At 54.2% G+C, this 23,610-nt stretch overlaps 1 protein-coding gene across 3 annotated transcripts in view; it reads left to right on the forward strand.

Annotated features, from left to right (window-relative positions):
* Positions 1-23,000, forward strand: part of AGO2 (argonaute RISC catalytic component 2) — a 100,296-nt gene extending 77,296 nt beyond the window's left edge. For 2 of the 3 annotated variants that reach the window (XM_066265603.1, XM_066265601.1), the window contains 6 exons: positions 2,686-2,776; positions 4,134-4,328; positions 5,526-5,660; positions 10,117-10,218; positions 12,892-13,091; positions 13,348-23,000. In XM_066265603.1, the coding sequence (XP_066121700.1) occupies positions 2,686-2,776; positions 4,134-4,328; positions 5,526-5,660; positions 10,117-10,218; positions 12,892-13,091; positions 13,348-13,456 (832 nt within the window). In that variant the 3' untranslated portion in view covers positions 13,457-23,000. The remainder of the gene's footprint in view (positions 1-2,685; positions 2,777-4,133; positions 4,329-5,525; positions 5,661-10,116; positions 10,219-12,891; positions 13,092-13,347) is intronic. The other variant, XM_066265602.1, reaches the window with a different exon arrangement.
* The last annotated feature ends 610 nt before the right edge of the window (positions 23,001-23,610 follow it).

The raw sequence follows: 23,610 nt of genomic DNA on the forward strand, positions 1-23,610 counted from the left end.
GCGGGAAGAGTCGGACCAGGGGTGAAAGGCTTGACCTAGGGAACTGGCTCTGTGACAGGGTGTCTTCGGGCTGACTCAGTTTGTGGGATTAACAGAGGACTTTTGAGCGTGGTGGCGAGCAGAGCCGCCCTTCCTCAGCCAGCAGGTGCTGTGTTTATTGCCTGCCTGCTGTGTTCCAGGACTGGGGACCGTAGCAGTGAGCACAGGGATCAGAGCCCTAGCCCCCTAGTGGAGGACCCGGAGGAGCAGGTCCATAACTGCGTCCCGTGTGACTTGATAGGGAGCAGCAGTGACAGGAGCTCAGGAGGATGAGGACCTGGGGTTCACATGGAGAAGGTCTCTGAGGTGGCACTGGACAACAGCAGGCCCCAAGGGTGCAAACAAGGGGACCCTTGGGCGCAGAGCGTTCTGGACAGAGGACCTGGGCTCGGCCCTGCGCTGGGGGCCGCCAGGAGGGCTGGGAGGTGCTGCACGGAAGGGCTGAGGGCAGAGCGTGCCCTCGGGCAGGATGTGGCCTGTAGGCTCGTGAGTGAAGATGTGGTCCTGCTGGCCTTGTCCGCAGAGGCCGGGCAGCTCCAGGTGCAGCAGGGATGAGAGGCTCCTGCATCCCAGGAGATGCTTGTGGCCTTGAGAGACAAGTTGGTTTGGGCTGTGAGGAGAAGAGGAGTCAGGGATGAATGCAAGGCCCCCGTCCTCGGCCTGGGGAGAGAGGGGGCAGATTCACAGGTGCAGAAGCCTGGGAGCATCCCCTGGGGGTGGTGTGGGCCTCCGGAGGCAGACCATGGATGGATGAGGAGAAACAGGTCTGGTAGCAGGGGTGTAGGATTGAGGGTCCTGGCATAGAAGTGGTGTTTAAAGCCACCAGGCTGGTGACATCCCTCAGGAAGGGATAGACAGGAAGGATGTGGGAGTATGGGGTCAAAGGTTATAGGGGTGGGGAGCTGACTGTGGTGCCTGAGGAGAGGGGAGAGGCAGGAGGCCAGTGGGCTGGGTCCTCAACCCCAGGGGCTGGTTGTTTGAGGCTGGGCCAGTGGCTGGGCAACGGGCATGTTGGTGACCTCAGAAAGAGGAGTGTGGTTGCCATGGCAGCCAGCATCCTGGCTGGGAGGGGCCTGAGAACATGAAGGCAGTAGATTCTCCCACTGATTCTGGGAGCTTTGCCACAGGTGCTCTCCAGGCGAGGGAGGGAAATGGGGGCCGTGGGAGGAGAGCGGAGCCCAGAGGCAGGGCGGTCTGCCCGCTGAGGCTGTGAGTCATGAGTGCAGGGAGGATGCTGGGAGCGGTCCGGAGCCGGGGGAGGGAGCAGCAGGTGCAGGCTGCGGGGCGGGCGCTGCGCAGGGCGAGTGGGCGGAGCGCAGCGTGGTGGCGGGCGCCTGCGCCCTTCCTCTTGCTGCCGAGGATGGGCTGGGCACTTGAGGTGTAGAGAGACTGGTGGGCAGGATGGCGTCCAGGGGCCCCTGAAGCTCACAGTCAGGCACGTGAGGCAGAGCAGTCAGCACGTCTGTGGGCCGGTTCCCCTCCCAGCCTGTCCCCGGGGAGGCCCAGGGCTGCCAGGTTGCTTCGAACCATCATCGCAGGGGGAACTGCCCACATCTGTGGACACCGACGTGGTAGACATTCTTGGACTGCACCCCTTCCCCCTTACAGCCTCAGCTCGGGTGGGGGTCCTGAGCGCGGCGATGGGGCAGTGGGGGGCTCCAGGTGCGTGCTGTCTGGCAGGAGTCCCGCTGAGGTGACTTTCTCCTCGCTCCATCCCCGCCCGGGAGCACTGCCCGGGAGCACTGGGCTGCTTGCTGGGGGCCAGGAAGACGGTAATCCCGGCAGCGGCAGCGACACCAGCTAGCTCCCAGGCGTGCAGTGGGCCAGGCTTCTGACCGCAGTTGACAGGCCTAGGCTCAGTCTGTCCCCAGGACACCCGGAGGGTGAACACGGGTGTCGGCTCCGTTTTCAGAAGAGGAAAGTAAGGCACAGAGAGGAAGCTGCAGAGAGCACAGAGGTCGGGTCGTGTGGGGACCTGCGGGGACCTCGCCTGACCAGAGCTGAGGTCCCACGGCTGCACACACTGCCTCTGCGGCACATGTCTGCGGGGGACAGTGGTAAAGACTGGGGAGGCGTCTCAGAGCAGTGCTGCTCAGCTGGAGCGGTGTGGCCCCTGGAAACGGGCGGCAGTGTCCAGAGGCATTTTGGGTGTCAGGATTTGGGGTGCTGCTGCATCTGGTGGGCGGAGAGCAGGGGTGCTCTGCCCAGGATGGCCCCCGCCCTGAGTATCAGTGATGACCTTGGAGGGGTGTGGCTGCGAGTTCAGGGTGGAGTAACAAACCAGGGGAGCCTTTTTGCTTTTATGTCATCATTTTGGAAACGTTCGAGTGTGTGCTGCGGGGAACCCTCTCCTCCTGGCCCCGCCTCAGCAGCCGCCAGCGCCTGGCCTGGTTTCATCCCAGTTCCGCCTGCCCCACCCCCCACTGGGTTTCTCCGTTGGTCATTGGAAGAGAAGGGCTCTTTGAAAAACAAAACCACAGTCCCTGACCACTCAGGAGTGGCTGTGCTGGGACCTGGGGAGGTGCGGCCAGGGTCCGAGCGCCCAGGGTCCGAGCGCCCAGGGTCCGGGCGGCCAGGGTCCGGGCGGCCAGGGTCCGGGCGGCCAGGGTCCCAACCTCGGCCTTCCCGTTCTGCTTCCCTCCGCAGGCCGCCCGTGTTCCAGCAGCCCGTCATCTTCCTGGGGGCTGATGTCACCCACCCGCCCGCTGGGGACGGGAAGAAGCCTTCCATCGCTGCTGTGAGTGTCGGTGCTCTCCACTGGGCCCTGGGCGGGTGACGTCCCTCCTGCCTGTGGGAGGGGACACTCACATAGCAGCCATATGGCCGGCGTCTCTTCCTGAAAAGCAGAGGCTTACTAGGTTGCAGTGGATGAAATCGGAGTCTCTCAGAGTATAGGCACTTGAGGGATGCTGCGGCCGATAGACCCGTCTGAGAAGCAGTGAGAGTTGTGTGCTGGCATGTCCAGAGCCCCAGACCACCCCAAGCCAGATCTGTCCCCGTGAGGGGCTCCTGGGAGGGGCTCCCGTTCTGCAGGCCCTCACCTGCAGCTCAGCTTGTGCCTGATGGCTGACGGCCCCCTGGGCAGATGCTGCTCCTCGTTTTAGACCTTATCTTTAGATAAGATTTTACTTATCATTTTAGAGAGGGGAGAGAAAGAAAGACCTAAAGAGAGAGAGAGAAGGGGGGGAGGAGCAGGAAGCATCAACTCCCATATGTGCCTTGACCAGGCAAGCCCAGGGTTTTGAACCCACAACCTCAGTGTTCCAGGTTGACACTTTACCCACTGCGCCCCCACAGGTCAGGCCACGCCTTTTCTATTTTTAATTACAGAATTCTAAACAGAAAATAATGAGACAGTTTAGAGTTAAAGTCTGTCTCTCTTGTCCCACCTCCTTTCAGTCTCCTAAAGGTAACTTATTAACTGTCTCCTTGTAATAAGTGGGCACTGGCTTGAACCGAAGTCCTTCTCCTTCTCCTCACTTGGTGAGTTTCGTCCAGGAGGGGCTGTGCCGGTGTTGTTCCACAGGTGACAGTCACAGTGCCAAGCACCTGGCCACCCGTCCCCATCCCTTGGGGGCTGGACTCAGCCTCACATCTGTACCCAGAGCCCACTGTTCCGGGAGGCAGCACACCGTTGCTGTGGCCCTTTGTCCCGACACGTGCCGGGACAGCGTGGACTTGAACGTGGAAGGCAGGGAGCACGGCTGCACCCTCTGAGGGGAGATGCCATCCCAGTGCTCTGCAGCCAAGGCCGAGGGGTGGGGAGGGAGTGCCAGGTCCGGGTGGCACGTGCCCGTCCTCCCCAGCAGGGACTTCCAGAGTGATATCCAGCTGTGTGGTATCCGCCATTTGTCTGAAACCACCTGTTGGCTGTTTTCCTGCCCTGGGCAGCTCGTGCGTCCTGCCCGCACTTCTCCAGTCTAATCAGATAATGTTGGCACTCTCTGAGCCCCTGGGCTGGGCATGGCACTCCATGGCCACCGAGTCTCACCAGGTCCGTCTCCTTCACATAGGAAGGTCATTGCTCGGGCGGCAGCTCCTGCCTCAGGTCAGGGTTTGGGGGGTTCTTGACGAGCGTGCCTCATGCCCAACAGGTCGTGGGCAGCATGGACGCCCACCCTAACCGCTACTGCGCCACCGTGCGGGTGCAGCAGCACCGCCAGGAGATCATCCAGGACCTGGCCGCCATGGTGCGCGAGCTGCTCATCCAGTTCTACAAGTCCACGCGCTTCAAGCCCACCCGCATCATCTTCTACCGGGACGGCGTGTCCGAGGGGCAGTTCCAGCAGGTGGGCCGCCTCTCAGCTCTGCTCTCTGCTCTCAGAGTGTCTGAGAGCCGCCTGTCCGTCGTGTAGAATAGCCTCTCGGGGTCTCTGCAGAAAAGGACTTACGTGCTGGTCCAGGGTGTGCCTGGTCACAGAGTGGAGGGTGGCCAGGGGAGGCTGGGCACAGGGCCGGCAATGCCCAGGCAGGGCAGGGACAGCGGGAGCAGCAGTGCCAGGCGTGGGGCCTGAGACACCATGTGGGCAGAGGTTTGCAGGGCGGGCACAGGGTCGTGTCTCAGAGCGCAGGGTGAGCAGCAAGTGCAGCGGCAGGCCGAGGACCACCGCGGGGCCGGGAGTGCGGCTGGGAGCCCTGAGAAAGCAGGGGACAGCAGGACCCGCCCCACTGTTCGGATGTGGAGAGAGGGGCAGCATCTTGGGGGACGTGAGGGTTACAAGGCTGGTGGTCTGGAAGGCGGGCACTGTCACACTCACAGGGGCACTGGAGCAGGAGTCGGAGTGGATGGGCAGGAAAGGGCAGTTATGTTCCGGTTGGAAGCAGCTGCCACCCTTCCAGGTCACGGTGACCTGTGGGCAACCAGGAGTCCACCCTGCCCTTAGTCTTGGGAGGTGAATACCCTGCATGTCCACACTAGCCGATGACTGTGCCTCTGCTCCCACTATGTGCCCAACACACGCGTCCCCGGGAGCTGTTAGCAGGGAGGCAGAAGTGAGGCGTGGGGCCCGGACCTGATGCTGCAGGAGATCCCCCAGCAGGAGGACACCGAGAGCTGTGCTCGGGTCAGAGCAGGGCTCTGGACTTGCACCTGGCTCCGAAGCCAGGGTGTTTTCTCCTAAAGCCGCCCTCTTCTCCGAGACACACAGCAGGGTGTTGAACTCATGCTCGGCTGTGTGTCTCCCGTGGTGCCTCGTTACTGCTGTGTGCATTTGGGACGGTCCACATGGCGTGCTAATTACTTTTCTGCATTATCTCATTTAAACCATTGAACCATGAAACCTGACTCATTCACTCCATTGTGTGAATGAAGAAATAGGCTCAGGAAGGCGGAGGCAAAGGCACCCAGCGCCTAAGAGCTGGTGAACTAGAAGACTCAGCAGCAAGTGTTTGTCAGACGCTGCATGCTGTGAAGGAGTTTATCTCCAGCTCACAGCAGACCCCAGGAAGGTCCCTAACAGTGCCCACGTGTGTCTCGTTTGCCTCAGGTCCTCCACCACGAGCTGCTGGCCATCCGTGAGGCGTGCATCAAGCTGGAGAAGGACTACCAGCCGGGGATCACGTTCATCGTGGTCCAGAAGAGGCACCACACGCGGCTCTTCTGCACGGACAAGAACGAGCGGGTGTGTGTCCTCGGGGGAGGGCTTGTGGCGACTGCTGTGTCCCAGGCTCTAGGGAGACACTGTCCTCGGAGGGCCTTTGTGGGGACCCTGCCCTGGGCAGTAGAGAAGGGCTGTCCTCTGTGTGGGGAGAATTTGGACCGGTGAATCCCACAGGTCTGGGCAGGACCAGGCAGGAGATGTTATTTATTTGATAAAGACATTCTGAAAAATAACCAGCTAGCTAGCCACCAGGGTGCGGCAGAATGGCCTGAACTTGGGGGCTGGGAGGTGCTTCTGGGAGCTTGGCCGTGGGTTGGGAGCGGGTAAGGCGGGGCAGCGCCTGGCTCTGTGGACGCCCCTGGCCTTCCGAGGAAGGAGGGTGTGAGGGAGGAGTAAGGTGAGCAGGTGTGGCTGCAGGCAGTCCTCCTGTCAGTCGAGGAAAGGGGAGTCTTCAGGGAAAGTGTGTCCCGTGCGCCCAGCAGGGCTGATACAAGTCACCCCCACCGCCTAAAGCAGCAGAGCCTGAGAACAGAGACCCTCCCACAGGAAGCAGCCCTCAACTCGGTCACAGCGGGGCCAGAAGTGAGCGGGCTCACATCCAGCAGTGCCGAAGGAGTGCCAACGGCATGCACGGCACAAAGCCCGCTGCCACCACGGCGGTGCCCCTGCCGGCTGTGCCAGCTGACCGGAAGACGGAATACAGAGAGTCACAGCCAGGAAAAGGGATACTGTATCACGGCCACGGGGGATCCACCAAGAAGGCACCGCTGTGAGCGTGGATGTCCCTCACACTGCGACCGAAAAACACGTCAAGGGAGAAAAAAATGAGGCAAAAGCAGAATTCCAAACAGAAACGGACAGATCCACCTCCCGAGACTTGAGGGTTAACACGTGCTGTTATGCTGAAAGGAGCCCATTGGTCGACCGGGGGTTGGAAGAGCAGCCCGAACAGGCCAACCTGAGAGGCAGAACCTGCTGAGGCCGCCAGGGTCACGGGGAAGGCGTGGGGACAGTGGTGCTGAGGCCTGAGGCCGCCAGGGTCACGGGGAAGGCGTGGGGACGGTGGCGCTGAGGCCGCCAGGGTCACGGGGAAGGCGTGGGGACGGTGGTGCTGAGGCCTGAGGCCGCCAGGGTCACGGGGAAGGCGTGGGGACGGTGGCGCTGAGGCCGCCAGGGTCACGGGGAAGGCGTGGGGACGGTGGCGCTGAGGCCGCCAGGGTCACGGGGAAGGCGTGGGGACGGTGGCGCTGAAGCTGCCAGGGTCACGGGGAAGGCGTGGGGACGGTGGCCTCGTGCCAGGCGATGAGAGGCTGCAGATTTCCAACCTCAGTGTTTTACAGAGCTCAGTTTTTGGTTGTTATACAATTACATTTTAAATCAACATAGAAAAAGAAGTTTAAGGAAGCTTGAGATTTTAAGTTCACTTCTAAGTAGCACATGCATTTAATATGTAAAGAGAATAAAAATGACAAAATTATCAGAACTGAACAAAAACGAGAATTTCGTATCAGACCTTGGGCAGTGCAGCTAAAGCCGTGCTTGGAGGTAAGCTCGTCAGAGAAGCCCGAAGGTGTGGGAAGGATGGAAACAGAGACCTCAGTCCCAGGTCAGCTGAGGCGCTGTGTTTGGGCTCCTCCCTCCTTCCTCCCCCCCCTTTCTCCCTACCCTCCTCTGTACCCTCCTCCTTTCCCTCCCTCCTTCCTCCCCCCCTTCTCCCTACCCTCCTCTGTACCCTCCTCCTTTCCCTCCCTCTTTCCTTTCCCTCCCTTCCTCCCTCCTCAGCCTGCTAACCCCCCTTGCCCAGAGACAAGAGGGCTCAAAGTCAGTTTATTTCTACAGCCCCTGTCTCTCCTACAACAGGAAGTAATGAAGTGGGGAATGAAGAAGCAATAGAGCAGATTAACACAAGGATCTTTGAGAATAGATAAACCCAGCAGGAGAAGACTTGTAACAATATTAGCAGCAAAAAGGGAACTATAATTTCAGGAGTATTATGTTGTTTAAATCAGTGGCTATCAACTGCCAGTCCAATCTGCTACTGGGTCTGTAATCTTCGTACAGCATCAGGGTGGTTAACTCTTTCATGGACTGGCATCGGCCTGTGGACTGGTGGTTGAAAAACACTGGTTTAAGTCACAGTAGGATATTACTACGTTACGCCAGTACATTGGAAACCTTAGAAGAAACGGATACAGTTGTTTGTAGAATTACAGAAATTACCTAAAGCAGCTCAGGAGGATAATCCAGTCCCCAGCATCAGGCTGAGTTTTGCAGGCAAGCATTTCCAAAATTTATTTTTTTTTTGTATTTTTTTTTTTTTTTTGTATTTTTTTTCTGAAGCTGGAAATGGGGAGAGACAGACAGACTCCCGCATGCGCCCGACCGGGATCCACCCGGCACGCCCACCAGGGGCGACGCTCTGCCCACCAGGGGGCGATGCTCTGCCCTTCTGGGGCGTCGCTCTGCCTCGACCAGAGCCACTCTAGCGCCTGGGGCAGAGGCCAAGGAGCCATCCCCAGCGCCCGGGCCAACTTTGCTCCAATGGAGCCTTGGCTGCGGAAGGGGAAGAGAGATACAGAGAGGAAGGAGGGGGGGGTGGAGAAACAAATGGGCGCTTCTCCTATGTGCCCTGGCCAGGAATCGAACCCGGGTCCCCCGCATGCCAGGCTGACGCTCTACCGCTGAGCCAACCGGCCAGGGCCACATTTCCAAAATTTTAAGATTAGATCATCGTGCCTGGCCTGTGGTGGTGCAGTGGACAGAGCATCGACCTGGAATGCTGAAGTCGTCGGTTCGAAACTCGGCTTGCCTGGTCAAGGCACATACGAAAAGCAACAAGTAAGAAATTAACAACTGAAATGAAACAACTATGAGGTGATGCTTCCTGCTTATCCCCTCCTTCTCTCTAAAACCAATAAATAAAATCTTTTTTAATCCTTTTAGAGTGTGACAGAGAACAGGAAAAGGGGGAAACTACTTAGCTTATTTTATGAGGTAAATCTAAAGATTTTTAGAGGCAAGTTTTGCCTGACCTTCAGAGAATAATCTTTTCTCTTTTTTTTTGACAGAGAGAGAGAGAGAGTCAGAGAGAGGGCCAGGTAGGGACATACATACAGGAAGGGAGAGAAATGAGAAGCATTAATTCTTCGTTGCAGCACCTTAGTTGTTCATTGATTGCTTTCTCTTATGTGCTTTGTGACCAGGGGGCTACAGCAGACCAAGTAACCCCTTGCTCAGGCCAGCGACCATGGGGTCATGTCTATGATCCCAGGCTTAAGCCAGCGACCTCGGGGTTTTAAACCCGTGTCCTCTGCATCCCAGTCTGACATTCTGTCCACTGCACCACTAACTGGTCAGGCTCAAAGAATAATCTTATACCCAGTATTTCAGACAATGGGAAAGGGGAGGAAACTCATGTTCTGAAGTTAGCCTGGCAGCACTAGCCACATGGCGAGGATGTGAGCGCCAGGCCAAGGCCGGAGCACAGAGTCTGGCTCCAGGCCGCCCCTTGGCCTGTGGGCTGCCCATGCCCCTGCCGTTCTGGGCCCGAGAGCACTGGGAGGGTTAACGAAACTGACCCACAAAGCACATAGCACTTGCATAGAGTAGATGCATCATTGTGCAGGGGCCTCTCTTGATTCTGATGGGCCAGTTTGGTGGTTCTTGAGGTAACATGGAATGCAGTCTGGCTGTTCCAGAAATCTGCTCTGGAGAAATCCACACGCCTGTTGTGTCTAGTAGCAGAAATCTCATCTAACTCACTACCAGGAGGGAAGTTTGTGATGTGTTCATATCTTGGTATTCTACATAAGTGATGGAAGCTAATAAACTATCCAACGAATAATACATCACAAGAGTGTAATATTGAGCAAGAATAGCGAGTAGCAGAATACTGTGTATATATGTGGCACGTGGACAGTTTTAACACCTGCAGGGTAACACGACTGAAAGCTGACGGAGGCTTACAAGTGTAGCAGAGAGAAGTGTGTGGGAATGAAGTCCAGGTTTGAGACAGTGACATGGAAGGGAGACAGAGGAGGCAGCATCTTCAAATATCTCACTTTCTAAACAAATCTGCAGGTGTACAAAAGGTTGGCAAGAAGAACACTATCTGGGGCTGTGGAGGCCCCGTGGGGTCCTGTGTTTTGTGTGCACATTTGAAGTGGAGCACAGTTCACAGAGCAGTCAGTGACTTGGTGGCAGGTTGGGGGACGGGTCAACCGCGTGCAGGGCAGCTGCCGCTGTTGTCGCGGTAGCTGGGTCTTCAGTGACTTTGGTCCTACAGTGTAGACTTCAGAGAGAAGTCATTTCTGCTGCTCGCATTTGTGATTTTATTTTAATGCTCTCGTCCTGAGCGAGTGTATCGGCCAACTGGGAGACCTCAAAGCGGGACCGCCCTCGGTCGGGTTGGGAAGGGCCGCGTCGGAAGGCAGTGTGGGCGAGGCTTGCTTGCCTGACCTGGTTGTGCCCTGGACAGGTCGGGAAGAGCGGAAACATTCCAGCAGGCACGACCGTGGACACGAAGATCACCCACCCCACCGAGTTTGACTTCTACCTGTGCAGTCACGCTGGCATCCAGGTAAGGCGGCGGCCCCTTCGGACCGTCTTGGTATCTCTGTGATGTCATCGACACGTGTTCAGCAAACACGTGCAGAGCACTCCGGTGGGCACGGACTCACAGTGATCACTGTGGGGGGGGGTTGGGGAGGGGGCTCCAGTGCATGGTCAGGTGGTTAACCGGTGAACAAAGCTTCAGGACGGACAGGTGTTGGGGACAAAGGACCCACCGGGGGTCCTGTTAAATGCTGTTAGGGGAGCATTTCTGGATGAGGTGAGGTCCGGGCAGAAGGAGCCGTGAGTGCCAGGCCCACAGGCACTGGTCGGGGACAGGGGCATTCGTGCCTATGTGCCTCGGCTTAGCAAGCAGGATGAGATCTCAGAGATGTCAGAACCACTTTTTGAAAGTTGGTCTCACTCCAGGTGACAGGGAGGTCGCAGGGAGGTGAGGAGGGCAGTGAGCCTCAGAGGGGACCTCTCTGTGAGTTTCTAGCACCATGGCCGTGTTCCGCCCTGTGTCCTCCTCACACATGCTTCCTGGGCACGTGGGGAAGGCTGCTCTGCCTCCTCCTCACCTCACGACTCCTTGGTGTCTCTGGGCACTGCTGCCAGGGCTGTGCCCTCCAGCCAGCCCCTGTCAGAGCAGAGCCACGGGCAGCCGGGCCTCTAGGGACATGAGGAGCTAGTTCTGTCCCAGCTTCATCACACATAGCTCTGGTTTTTTTGGAATCTACATAAGGACTTAAATATCCGTCCCCAGAGGATCTGAACCTAAACTTTGAGAATTCGCTATGAACTTGGCACTTTTACCACTCCATTCTTTGTCGTTTACATCACCGTGGTGTGGCCTGAGGCTTAGCATGGTTTTTACATTTTTAAAGGGTTGTTCAGGGAAAGGAGAACACAGCCTTTCCTGTCGTTTCTCAGCGCAGCCCCCTGCCCCGTGCTCGCCTGTGCGGGCTGCTGCCCCTTTCCTGTGCAGGGCGTGTGGCGGACGTCTGGGCCCTGTGCTTGCCCGGCCCACTCTCCGTCTCCTGGCGCCCCTCCCGGGGGGTGGAGCCCTCCTCCTGTTGGGGGGCCCTCTGCCGTGTTTCATGGCTAAGCCTTCCCCCCTGTGCTTTCCGCCCAGGCGCTTTCTAAGAGGGGAGGTTCCCTCTGCTGAGATAACCCATGCTGTGACAGGAATGGGTCTTGAGGGCCACATCGTGACCCCCAGGGGGCCTCCTTCTGCCCACAGGCCCCTGTGACGGCCCGATGGGATGCCAGGTCGGGTGCAGTGGGGAGGCTGGGAACAGTGACGCCTGTCACTGAGCCCTGACAGACTTAGGCCAGGCATATGTAGCCAGGCTGGAGAAGTCGAGGAGGCTGGGCAGAGGGGGAGGTGAGGCAGGCGGGAGACAGGCACAGTGCCAAGCAGCACAGCAGCTGGGATGGGCACGGTGAGTGCCAGCACCTGTTGGGGTGGGGGGACAAGGCCACCAACTCCCACTTTCTTCAGTTTTGAAAGATTTCAAACTTTACAAATTGCATAAAATAACACGTATGTGCCAACTCCCCCCCCCCCTTTTTTTTTTTTTTTTTCCATTTTTCTGAAGCTGGAAACGGAGAGACAGTCAGACAGACTCCCGCATGCGCCCGACCGGGATCCACCCGGCACGCCCACCAGGGGCGACGCTCTGCCCACCAGGGGGCGATGCTCTGCCCATCCTGGGCGTCGCCATGTTGCGACCAGAGCCACTCTAGCGCCTGAGGCAGAGGCCACAGAGCCATCCCCAGCGCCCGGGCCATCTTTGCTCCAATGGAGCCTTGGCTGCGGGAGGGGAAGAGAGAGACAGAGAGGAAAGCGCGGCGGAGGGGTGGAGAAGCAAATGGGCGCTTCTCCTGTGTGCCCTGGCCGGGAATCGAACCCGGGTCCTCCGCACGCTAGGCCGACGCTCTACCGCTGAGCCAACCGGCCAGGGCCCCCCCCTTTTTTTATTCTTAAGTGGGAAGGCAGAGAGACAGACTCCCTCATGTGCCCCAACCGGTATCCACCTGACACACCCCCTATGGGATATGCTCTGCCCATCTAGGGCTGTTGCTCCGTTGATTGGCAACCGTGCTATTTTAGCAGCTGAGGCGAGGCCATGGAGCCATTCTCAGCACCTGGGGCCAGCTTGCTTCAACCAAGCCATGGCTATAGGAGCGGGGGGTGGGGGAGAAGCAGATCGTCGCCTCTCCTGTGTGTCCTGACCAGGAATTGAACCCAGGACTTCCACACGCCAGCCCGATGCTCTACCTTTGAGCAAACCAGCCAGGGCTGTCAACTCCCTTTGTAAAAGTGTTATTAATATGTAACGTTAAGAGATTTTTTCATTGCCTATAAATATAACATTGTAGAAAAAATAATATGTTCAAGAGACATTCTGCAGAACAACCATATTTTTCTACTGTTTTATATATTTTCCCATGATCTTTCTACGTGTAAAGACATGTGTGTGTCTTCTGTATTTTGCACTTGTGATGTTAAAATATATGGTTCTGATGCCTTTTTACAATAATGGATAACAAGGTGAATGTCTGTGTGTCATTAAATGTCCCCGTGTCCTTGGTAAGGAGCTCCGGCCCCGGGTGCGGCTGTGGCCCCGCCCGGCTTGTCAGCAGGGCCTCTGCAGGTGAGTTCTGCACGTCTCCTGACCCTCTGATCTGCTTTTAGGGAACAAGCAGGCCTTCCCACTATCACGTGCTTTGGGATGACAATCGTTTCTCTTCCGATGAGCTGCAGATTCTCACCTACCAGCTGTGTCACACCTATGTGCGCTGCACACGCTCCGTGTCCATCCCAGCGCCAGCATACTACGCTCACCTGGTGGCCTTCCGGGCCAGGTACCACCTGGTGGATAAAGAACATGACAGGTGAGTGGCAGGCCTTTTCTCACTGAAGGTCACGATGGTGGTTTCTGAAACAGGCTCTGGCAGCTGCTTTTTCAAAGTGGGAAGCAGTGGCTGGGGTCCGCTGTGGCCCGTTCTCCCAAACGCCAGCATCTTCGCTGCCGCTTGCTAGCTGGGCGACCAGCTTCGGGTGTCTGGTGCGTGGCCCTGACCTCGCTGTCAGGGTGCTGCCTCGTGCTGCATCCAAGGCTGCACTCTCTGTGTCCCCCTGTCCCCGCAGTGCTGAAGGAAGCCATACCTCCGGGCAGAGTAACGGCCGAGACCATCAGGCGCTGGCCAAGGCGGTCCAGGTTCACCAGGACACGCTGCGCACCATGTACTTTGCTTGACGTGTGGTCGTGTTTACGATTGTGTGCCGAGTTGGATTCACATGAGACCAGCTACACTCAGACCAACAGATGCCCAGCCCTTCCGTGACAGCCAGCATTCAACACGAGACATCATTGATTTTCGTAGATCTCCATTTTCCAGAATGCCTTCCGTCCCAGATTTCAAACTTGGATTTTGAACTGCAGACCTGTATGAGACCCCATTGTCGTAGGAAATATGGTTTGCCAAAATCTATGAGCTGCTTACTAAAATAAGAGTCCCTTGTTTCCTAAAAATCTCCTAAAAGCAGTCTTATGAACTCAGGGCTTTAAAACATTTTTAATTTATTTGGTCATTTGATTTTACTTGTTTTTAACACATGATTCTATGTGAAATTGATGGGCTCAAACTAGCTGTGAACGTTCTCTGAGGACGAGAAAGCAACACAAAACAATTGTGGTTTTAAAGCCTTGACCATCCTGATGTTCACTAAAGTCTGTCTCGCAGCGACACTCGTTGTTCTCCTGACTTGGCTCACACAGCTCTTCGGGACCCGAGGGCAGGTGGCCGTGCCCGGGCCCCCGTGGGGCCTCGTCCCGCCACGGCCGCCTCGCACGCGGCTTGAGAGGAGCGGCGGTGACACGGCAGGGGGCCACGCGCGTTTACAACATTTCTAGGTCCAGAGAGATTGGCAGACAAGTGCCATTTTAATAAAAATTTATTAAAAAAGAAAAAAAAAGAAAAAAGACAATAATATGCCGACAGTCTAATCGTTCAGATTTGTCCTATCGGACTGTGACATTTTATTTTCCAAAGTTTCTAAAGAATACGGGTCTGTGGCGATAAATACAGTACAATCCTTTTTTCACTGTTATATGTCTTTAATGTAAGAGAGAAAGAAAATATATATATCTGGTTTGCAGTATTAATGTGATAGCTAGATGCTGTTTTTCATTTTATTGACTACGGGGTGCTTGTGATCTGTTCAGCCTATCAAGCGTGTTCTGGAGCCCGGAGCCTGGACCGCCTCTCGTAGTTCTCAGTGCTTAAGTACAGGAGTATGCAATTGACTTACTGTGACTCAGCAACCTGCCCCCCCCCCCCCCCAGTGTAGACCGGCGCCTGTACCTGTGTGGGGGCTGGGGACCAGGTGCGCGTGCAGCTGCACTCACCGCCCTTTCTGCCTCCTCGTCCCGTGTGTCGCTCAGCCGATTAAGCACAAATGGAATGTATGTGTCCTTCTGTTCCCGGGAAGCCAGTCCACGTGCATCCGAGCGTGCTCCTCTCTGCGTGTGATTCTGTGTGACAAGTCTCGTAGGATCTATGCACTGAAACACGTTAGAGAGCCATTGGGTGGAGGACTCCGGGCTGGGCGTGAGGCCAGCGGTCAGCGACGGGGCCCTGCCCTCGGAAGCCAGCGCAAGGGCCAAGCCCCTCCCGCTGGGACCTGCCCTCAGGGCTCGGGCGTGGGTTTGCCAAGCTAGACAGCATTGCACTAAGAGTGATACCATGGACAACTTGGAAAGGGTCACAACAGGCAGCCCTGACTGTGCTGAGCGGGCTCTTCGTCCGCGTAGGCAGTGTTTACTGAGAGTCAAGTCCACGTTCATTGTAGAGACTCGAGGAAGGAGAGGAACCTTCCCCGCCCCCACCCCGTGCTGCTCTGTGCTCTGTAGGCTTCCTGTCTGTGCTGACGGACACTCCCCAGCCGGCCAGACACTTACCTCTCTGATGCCGTGGTGGACGACAGTCTTGACAGGGGCGCCTCTGCTGGAGGGAGCACCCACCTGTCTCCTTGTCCCTACTCCGCGGAGCAGAGGGGCCAGGGAGCCGGCCACAGGCGCGGCCCTCGTGGACACCTGGCCTGGATTCTGGCAGCAGTGACGAAGCGTGACTGGTCCTTGTTAAGCTGTCTACTCAGAGTGGTGTGTGCGTGTGTGCGTCTGTGCGTGCATGTGGGTGTCTCATTAATGGCATTCGTCTCTTCTTGCTGTATCTACTTTCTGTCTTCTTAAATGGCAGAAGCCTGTGCTCTAAGAAATGTCGCAGTTCCCTGTGGTTTCATTGGCAAGTGGCACTTTCTCCTGTGTTCAGAAGGACGCTGGTTACACTCTTTGCTTAGATTGCCGGGAGCCTCCAAGCTGAGGAGGGAATCTTCACTAATACTCTCTTAAATTAGGTTGGTTTTCAGCCATTCTTAAGGTCTTCTTCAAACTGGGTGTCCCGAAGGTGTGTCTTTCTAGCACACATGACAGGATCTTGGTGGGAGGGCGACTGTGGTGGCAGGGAAAATGCAGGGTCCCAGGCCTCGCTGTAAACCTCCTGGTCCGGGGCTGCCCGAGGTCTGACCCCCCCCCCACCCGCCCGGCAGTCTAGAGCTTTCTGGAGAGGGCTTTTCCCTAGAGCATGGAGGGCCCAGCAGGGAGGAACTCCTTGGCGACAGAGGGAGACGTTTTCTAAGCTAAACCCTAGAATAGATTGCAGGCAGGCTGGCAGAAAACTAGACCTAAATTTTTTAAACATTTTATTTTGAAGGCAGTTTTCTTTTCGGTGGGCCAAAGGACTTTGTGAAAGGTACTTTCTACATAGCCCCCCGCTTGTTCTGTGAAACTTTGCATACTGAAGGCATTGACCAACCACACGTCTCCCTCTGGGTCGGCCGCGCGCCTCTGTACACGTCTGATGGTTCCGAATTCGAATGGCCGTAGGTACACTCTCTCAGGTAAATAACAGATTTCCCAAATTTCTACCGGTCCCCTCCCCCATGTCCCGTTATTAGGATAAATTTTGAGTTCTGATGGCGTAAGACCTCACAGTGCAGTAGAACCAGTCCAGGCCCGGTTCGTTTGGAAGCCAGAAGGGGGCCCCTCGCTGTCCCCTTGAGGGCTACCTTAGGCCCAGGCCAAGGAGGGGCTCCTGCATTTGGCGGCTGACTCCCCCACCCCTACCGTTAGTAAGGTGTGCCTTGCTTGAAGCAAACTGAATGTGAAGATGAAATGATGATGTAGAAATCGGGATTCATATCAAAGAGAAACTGGGATTTATCTCATCTCTTTAAAAGAGCTCTCGCAATTAGATTCTTCTCTTGGTCCTCGTCATAGTATATTTTAAAATATTCATTCTGGGGAAAATCAGTCTATTCCCATCCCCCCACCACCACCCGCTGCGTTGGACGAGTTCCCAGGCTAGAGAACCCCGAGGAAGCCGTCCAAGTCGCCATTTTGCAGAAGAGCCCTTGGGTGACGCTAGGTCTTCATGCCGTTATTGTACCATAAGCTGTATTTCCCTAGCTCAGATAAATTCGGTAAAACTGAGAATGGCTATCCTCTTAGAAAGTGATGGTTTTATCTTGTTTTGGGTTCAGGTTTTCTGTTTTGAAAAGTCCTCACACATACACTTGACTTACTGGATACTTACATAGGAGGGTCTGCCTTTTCTTACCAAGATTATGTTGCTTTTTGGAATTATCCTCACACTCCCTCAAGTAAATGTTCTCCTTGATGTGCACCACAGACGACCATTGGCTGGGGCCTGGCCCCAAGAGGGGACTGTCAGAATCGAGTGACATCTGTGCTGTTTGGGGTTGGCCGAGAGTGCCTCTGTCCCTGACGGCCCCTGGTTACTGAGTGCTGGCTAGAAAAGAGGACTTGAGTTCAGTCCCTCCAGCGGGTGGGGCAGGTGGGGGTCATTGGTGTTGTATTATGTGTTGTTCTTATTGTTGTTAAATTCAAATGTTGCTATTTATTTTTGCCTTTCTGCTCTGGTTTGATTTGGCCGGTGGATAGTCCAGTGCATGTGGTACCTGACAGATAGGGTGGAGACTATTTTCCCCAGCTTTTTATAAATTGCCTAATGCCTACCTTCAGGTTTGCTGGATGATTTATTTTTGAAAGCCACAAATGTAATTTTTCTGGATGAATTGTTTTTTCTTATAGATGCAGCATTGTAGTTTTACATTGGTCTGTGGGGTGGTTTAAATATTATTTTTGCAAGGCCGTTTTCTCAGTCAAATTATATATTTGATACAATATGTGAAGGGTGGACGAGCCAAGCGTCATGCAGTTGGGACACCAGACTGTCCCCAGGAGGCCTGCGGGGCTGGGACAGCTTCTCTGCCCAATGCCATGGAAGCACTTGGCTTGCCTCCCCGGAGCTGTTAGGATGTGGGGGTGGTTCTTAATGGGACTTTGAGCTGTTGGACAGTTAAAAGGATTTTCATGGGCATTTTTCCTATACCTAAGGCAGTTCCATTAGGAGGAACTTTAGAAGTTGACATAATCCCGACAGTGGACAATCCCGGCGGCCCAGACAAGCCATAGAAATTTCCCTGTGACCTCTGACTCATCTCTCCTCCACGCTCACGAGAAGAGGAATGTACAGTGGACAGAAACTTCCTCGGTGTGCGTACGCCTCACTTTCAAGAATGCAACTCATTTTATTTATATTTTAAATCCTTCCCCAAAGTAACTGAGAATATTCCCTCTTGCTTCAGCTGCTGTGACGTTTTCAGTGTAGACACCGCACACACGTGTGACTTTGTGTCATGGGGTTGTCCGTGTCCCACACACATGCTGACTTTTTTTTTTTTTTTTTTTTTTTTGGTAAGGCAAATTTTCAACTCAAAATAATTGCACTGATTTTGACAACATCCTTTTGAATTATGTCCAACCTTGCACCTGCTGTACTTGTTTAGCGATTGTAAATAGGGTTAGGGTTAGCAGAGGTGACATGAATGCAAACATTGCTTTGTTTTTAGTGGCACTGTCACGTTCTTCAGTATTACGTGTTGCGAGTTGTGGACTTGGTTCTGTGCTGTAGCCTTGTGTCTGCTGACCATTCATGAAGGACAAATTAGCCTCTTTCCTCGTGTTCCTAAAAGGCCGTGTTTGTAATCTGTAGAAAGGAGTGTGTGTTCGTTCTCCTTGAGGTCGGAAGATTGAATCCTAAGAGGATTACTTGTCAATCCTCGGAACACTCTTGTGGCTTATTTTAAATCTCTGTGTTTTTTTTTCCACAACCCCCGAAAGCATTTTCCCCTGGTCCCGCCCAGCGTCTGACGGGCTCGGTGGTGAGCCACCCGTGTGGCCCATGCTCGGAGAGTACAAGCACCCCCTGCTTCTCCTCGGCCAGCTCCCGTTTTAAAGGCATGGGGCCACTGTTGTGTCAAAACCAGCGCTGTTTCTCTAGTCTGTGATTGTCGCTAGCTTAGTCGTGTTTGCTCCAACCCCCAGTGTGCGACCGTTCGCAGTCACCCGGGTGAGGGTGACAGGCACGCCGGTGCTGCCACGGGGCCCTCACTTGATGCTTTTCTGGGTACGTCTGCCATGTTACTGTCCTCAGTGAATGTACTGGCTTAGCCAAAACACTACAGAAAGTGGTTTCTGAATACCTTGTCGTTAACAAAAAAGAAACGCAGAAAAAGGCTACCTCTGAATTCTTTGTAGGTTCATATTCACTCTTATGTGTAGGTACCCACCCTGAAAATAACGAAAATGTTGCCCGAATAAACTGAATTGTGAACATCTCTCTGTACCGTGCTGGCTTGAACATTTGCGTGCCATACTGTGACCCCCGTGGTGGGCAGGCGTCTCCTCGTGGGCCGTGGGGGAACCGGCCCGCCGTCCTGGCTCCTCACTTCCTGTCCCGTGGAAGGAAGCCCTGTCCTCTGCTTTCACTTCCCTGGGCTTGGAAACGGCTCCCTCTGCCCCCTCCTCCTTCTTCCACCCTCTGTGAGCTCACCACACTGTGTGGCCACCCACTCTGCCGCAAGTCACACACATTTAAAGCAGCTCTAAGGTTTGAACCATAGTACAGGCACAGCCGACCTTTGACCTTGAACCTTTTAAGCACTCCCTGCTTAAAACTGATCTGAGGTTCCCAAGCAGAATGTCCAGTTCAAGTCCACGGCGCTATGTTCGAAAGGAACATGGGGAGTTAGGACTTCCCATGCCCTGGGTCCTCCGATGCCAGCTCAGCGGAAGCCTGCCCTGGGCGTCGGCCAGGACTCTGAGTGCCCCTGAGCGATCTGTCCCTGTGCTGTGGAGACGTCCTCGCCCTGCCCTGCGGCGGGCCAGCCCTCATTCTCTGCCTCCTCGCTCCTGTCTTCTCTTTGGCTTCCGTGTGTGCCCCCCCTCGGCAGGTCCCCACTTGCTCTGAGGGACTCCCTTGGTTGCTCTTTTGTCCTGGAGGGACAGGCAGGTGGTTTTGCAGTGACAGGGTATCTGGGTGCGTGGAGGGAAGTTCTGCTCTCCTACTGGACACCCACTGGCTTTAGAGCAGAGAGTTCCGGTCACCTCACGACATGGGAGTAGCTGTCTGTCCCCTCACCGTTTGAGGGGTGATCCTCCTCCAGCTACCTGGCGTGCTTGAACTCCAAAAGAGCTAAGTGTCCTTTGTGGTCTGTCGTTCTGCTGGGACGCTGCCCGCCCCAGGGCACCTGGGTGTGTGCCCATGTGTCTGCTGGCTGTCCGGGCTGCTTGGGTCCTCTGGGCCAGCCTCACTTTCAGCCAGGACCCCGTCTGGGGTGTTTGAGGGGTCACTGCTCGGTTCCGTAATGGGGACCGATGACCTTGGATCTGCCCGTCAGCCACTTGTCTCAGCGCATGTCTCCAGAATCCAGAGGTGGGTCTAACCCGCCACATGTACTTTCATGAAAGATGGTTCAGAAAGGAGAACTGAAGGTCATTGGTGCTTTTGTTAACTTTTCTGTCTTACTGGTTGATGGGGAAAATTCTAGACTACTGGGATCCGGAAATCCCCTGGGATGGTGTGATCCGAGGGTTGAGTCCTTCCCTTGCCCCGCCCCCTTCCTATGGGTGGAGGGGCTGAATCAGCTACTTTCTTCAAGCCCCCTGGATTTAAGCAGTGCAGAGTTAAAGCTGAAACACCAAATATTAACTCTTCCCCTCAAGTGACTGCAGGAGCTAGCTGTGGATGCCAGCCTCACTCAGCACCCCGAGTCTTCAAGGGCCCGCCCGTCACGGGGTGACCCCAAGAGCCCACACCACCAGGCTGGGTGGGGACAACCCTGACGGGCGGCAGGAGGCAGGCCCCTCCGGTCTCTATTGGGACTAGACCACGCGTGTCCTGGAAGACCCAGTCCCAGCCTCTGTGCCTTTCAAGTCAGGTCCACAGTGTCCTTGCAGAACCACACCGGGCTGCGTTTCCACTGGGCGGTAAGCCTGGACCGTCCCCCAAGTCAGCCATCCACCTTCTGCCTTCAGCGCTGCTTCCGCTCCTGAGCTCCCGACGTGGTGGACTGCCGTGCCCGTGCGTGCTGTCTCGTGTCAGAAAACGTGATGTTCCCATCGCGTGATCTCTCCCGGGCCCCGGCCAAGGCCTCCCCTGCAGAGATCCCAGGGAGACCTTAGCCTGGCTCTGACCACGACCATAAGCGAAGCCTGGTGGTTTTGTTCAGTCACTCAACGCGTGGTTAGTGTTTTGGACCTTTTTCCGAGGAGTTGGAATCTTTCTTTGTGAAACGTGTGTGGAGCCCTCAGCTGTAAGGTGTTATCCGGTCCTGCTGTCCTGGCCGGGGAAAGGTTCCGCTAGTGTTGCTTGTGACGTTCGGGAGACTGCTTGCTTGAGTGTGGCTGTCAGCTTGGGCTGCGCACACAGGACTACAGCTTGGACACACCTACAATGCAATGTGTAGCTCTCACTGCTCCTGGCCAGGTAGTGAGCACTTTCTTGGCTGATGATCTAATTAAAAACCACCCTTCCCTGTGGTGACCTTACAGGTTTGAAGCGGGGGAGATAATCTGATGGTATTTCACAGTGTATAGACAAGCCGCCTTGATGGCTTCTCTTGGCCCTCCCCTCACCCGGAGCCCCTCCCCTCCGTTCTCAGCGGCACTGGCTGCAGGGGGGACGACACATCCGAAGTTTGGGTTCCTCTTCAAAGCCAAATACGCACCTGACTAAAAGCCTGGAAGTATGTAGTTTAGCACTAAATTTGAAATTTGAGTCCTGAGTTTGATAGTGGCTTTAATGTAGTTGTTGAAGGTATGAACTCATGTTTTATAACTGTAGAGGCAAGTGAGTTTTTACTTTTTAAAAAGTTTTAAGAGAATAATTGTTCGTTTCTGTGCAGCAAAGTGGCTCATTACTCATTAAATACAAGAAAAGAATGTAGAGTCTAAATCCAGAATTTTCTTACCTCTGGTACACTTCAGATTACTTAACCTAATATGTATTGAGGGGTTTGAACCCTGAGTTTTATCAACTTTTCTAGTTTTATTTTATTTTTATAAAATAATTGAAAAAGAACCAAAAATGAATTCAAAAAGTTCCCTAGATAGATCTTACCCCTTCTTAATCCCCCCCCACACACACACACACAATAAAACACTTTAAGAAAACATTTTGAATCAAAATGTATTACGACCATTTAAAGTTTACTATTTTCTAAGAAGCCGAGCAGCTGCAAGGGCCTCACTGCAGGTGGTTCCCGCGTCCCGTCTGTGAGCACGCTTCGCGCCTGCGTGTGTCTGCCTGACCACGACGTCTTGTACTTGCAGTGGAAGCCGTGCAGTGCTGTTTTGTAAATCGACAGTTTCTGTATAAGCTAGTATTTATAGCCGTTGGCCTCTCTATATAACTTTTCATTGGCTCCATGAATTGTAAACTTTATTATAAAATCGTAGGACCCGGTCAACACAACTCGGAGGCTTCCTGTCCTTGTCTTGAGTTTACTTGCCTTCCTGTGTGTCTGGAGGATGTCCCATGCTTGCATGATGCCAGGTGGCGATGCCACTTTAAATTAAGCCTTAATCAGATGTCCAATTTTTCAGTTTGAGTATGCAAAAATATTAGGCAGAGTGAGTTTAAACTGTCCAGATCAAGATGCGATGCCATCCTTCAGCAAGTCTTTTCTCCAGAGTTACAAAGGGAAACTAAGCGATACACCTCTCTCTCTCTCTCTCTCTCTCCCTCCCTCCCTCCCTCTCTCTCTCTCTGGCTGTTGCCATCGTTTGATGAAGATGGACCATTGTGCATTTCTGTGGCAGTCAGTCAAAAAAAGACCTGTTCTTGAAAGTCTTGAGGCTTTTTCAGGGTTGTTTTTAAATGTTTGGAACTTTTTTCCCCCTCCAGTCTGAGGTGGATTTATGGCTGACGAAGGGTGTGATCTGGGCATAAGTCTTACCTGCAAACTTGCTCGTGTTCTAAGCTTGCTTCAGGCAGTGCCAGCGCCGTCACTTCTGCATATAGATGATTACGTGGGTTTTTGTTTTTATGAAAGTATCTTAAATTTAGGCATAAAATGGAGGGGACCCAGCTTTCTTTTACAATGTGGATCTACCTCAGTTAAATAGTTGGGTGCTATTTACTAAGTCTGTCAAATTAAATTGGAGAACGTAACCAAACAGTGAGAGATAACTCCACATGAAGCTTGAAATCCTCATTTCCGTTTATTTAATAATATTTTTATTTATTTTTGTGCCTTTTGTGTTGAATCCTGATGCATTGGGGGGGGAATCAGTATAAAATGAAATATATTAAAGGGGGGGGAAGCCCAATTGGCCATGATATTTGATAATTCCCCCTCCCCCTCACCGAGCCGGCCGCTAACATATACTGGAATCCCAACTGCCTTCTTGTGAAAAGACAAAAAAAAAAAAAAAAAGTCCAAGAGAAAGTTTATTAACCATTTTACAAACAAATTCCAAACTCTTCTATGCACATATTTATAGCTGTCACTTCCTTTTCTGTGCCAACGAGGGGCCACCCAAAACAGCTCACGTGTCCTCTTTGTCCTTGCTTTTTTGTTGTTGTTTTTTTCTTTTTTGCCATTTGGGCCCCTCTCCCTCTGGCATATAGTTTATTTCAGAAGCAGCAAACGGACTGTTGTCAGTGTCGTCTCTCCTGACTTGGCACAGGTGTTAGCGAGGCGGACAGAGGGCGGGGGTCTGTATGCAGCAGCAGCAGCAGCCGCCGCCCCCGGTGTCCTCACGGTAGGGAAGCTTTCTAGCAGGTGAGAAACGAGAGGACTCTGACGACTCCGTGCTTTTCTATTCGGCAGTGTACAATTCTAGACTTTTCCTACTATGGCAATCTTTTTTAACTTAATCCTTTGGAGTAACACAATATTTTGGAGTCTTAAGAATCTGATTTTCTACCAATTTAAGAAATAAAAATTCGGGATCTTTCCTGTAGTCTATATATAGTTTTACTA

This window comes from Saccopteryx bilineata, chromosome 3 (assembly GCF_036850765.1).
Source record: "Saccopteryx bilineata isolate mSacBil1 chromosome 3, mSacBil1_pri_phased_curated, whole genome shotgun sequence".
NCBI classification, from domain to species: domain Eukaryota; kingdom Metazoa; phylum Chordata; class Mammalia; order Chiroptera; family Emballonuridae; genus Saccopteryx; species Saccopteryx bilineata.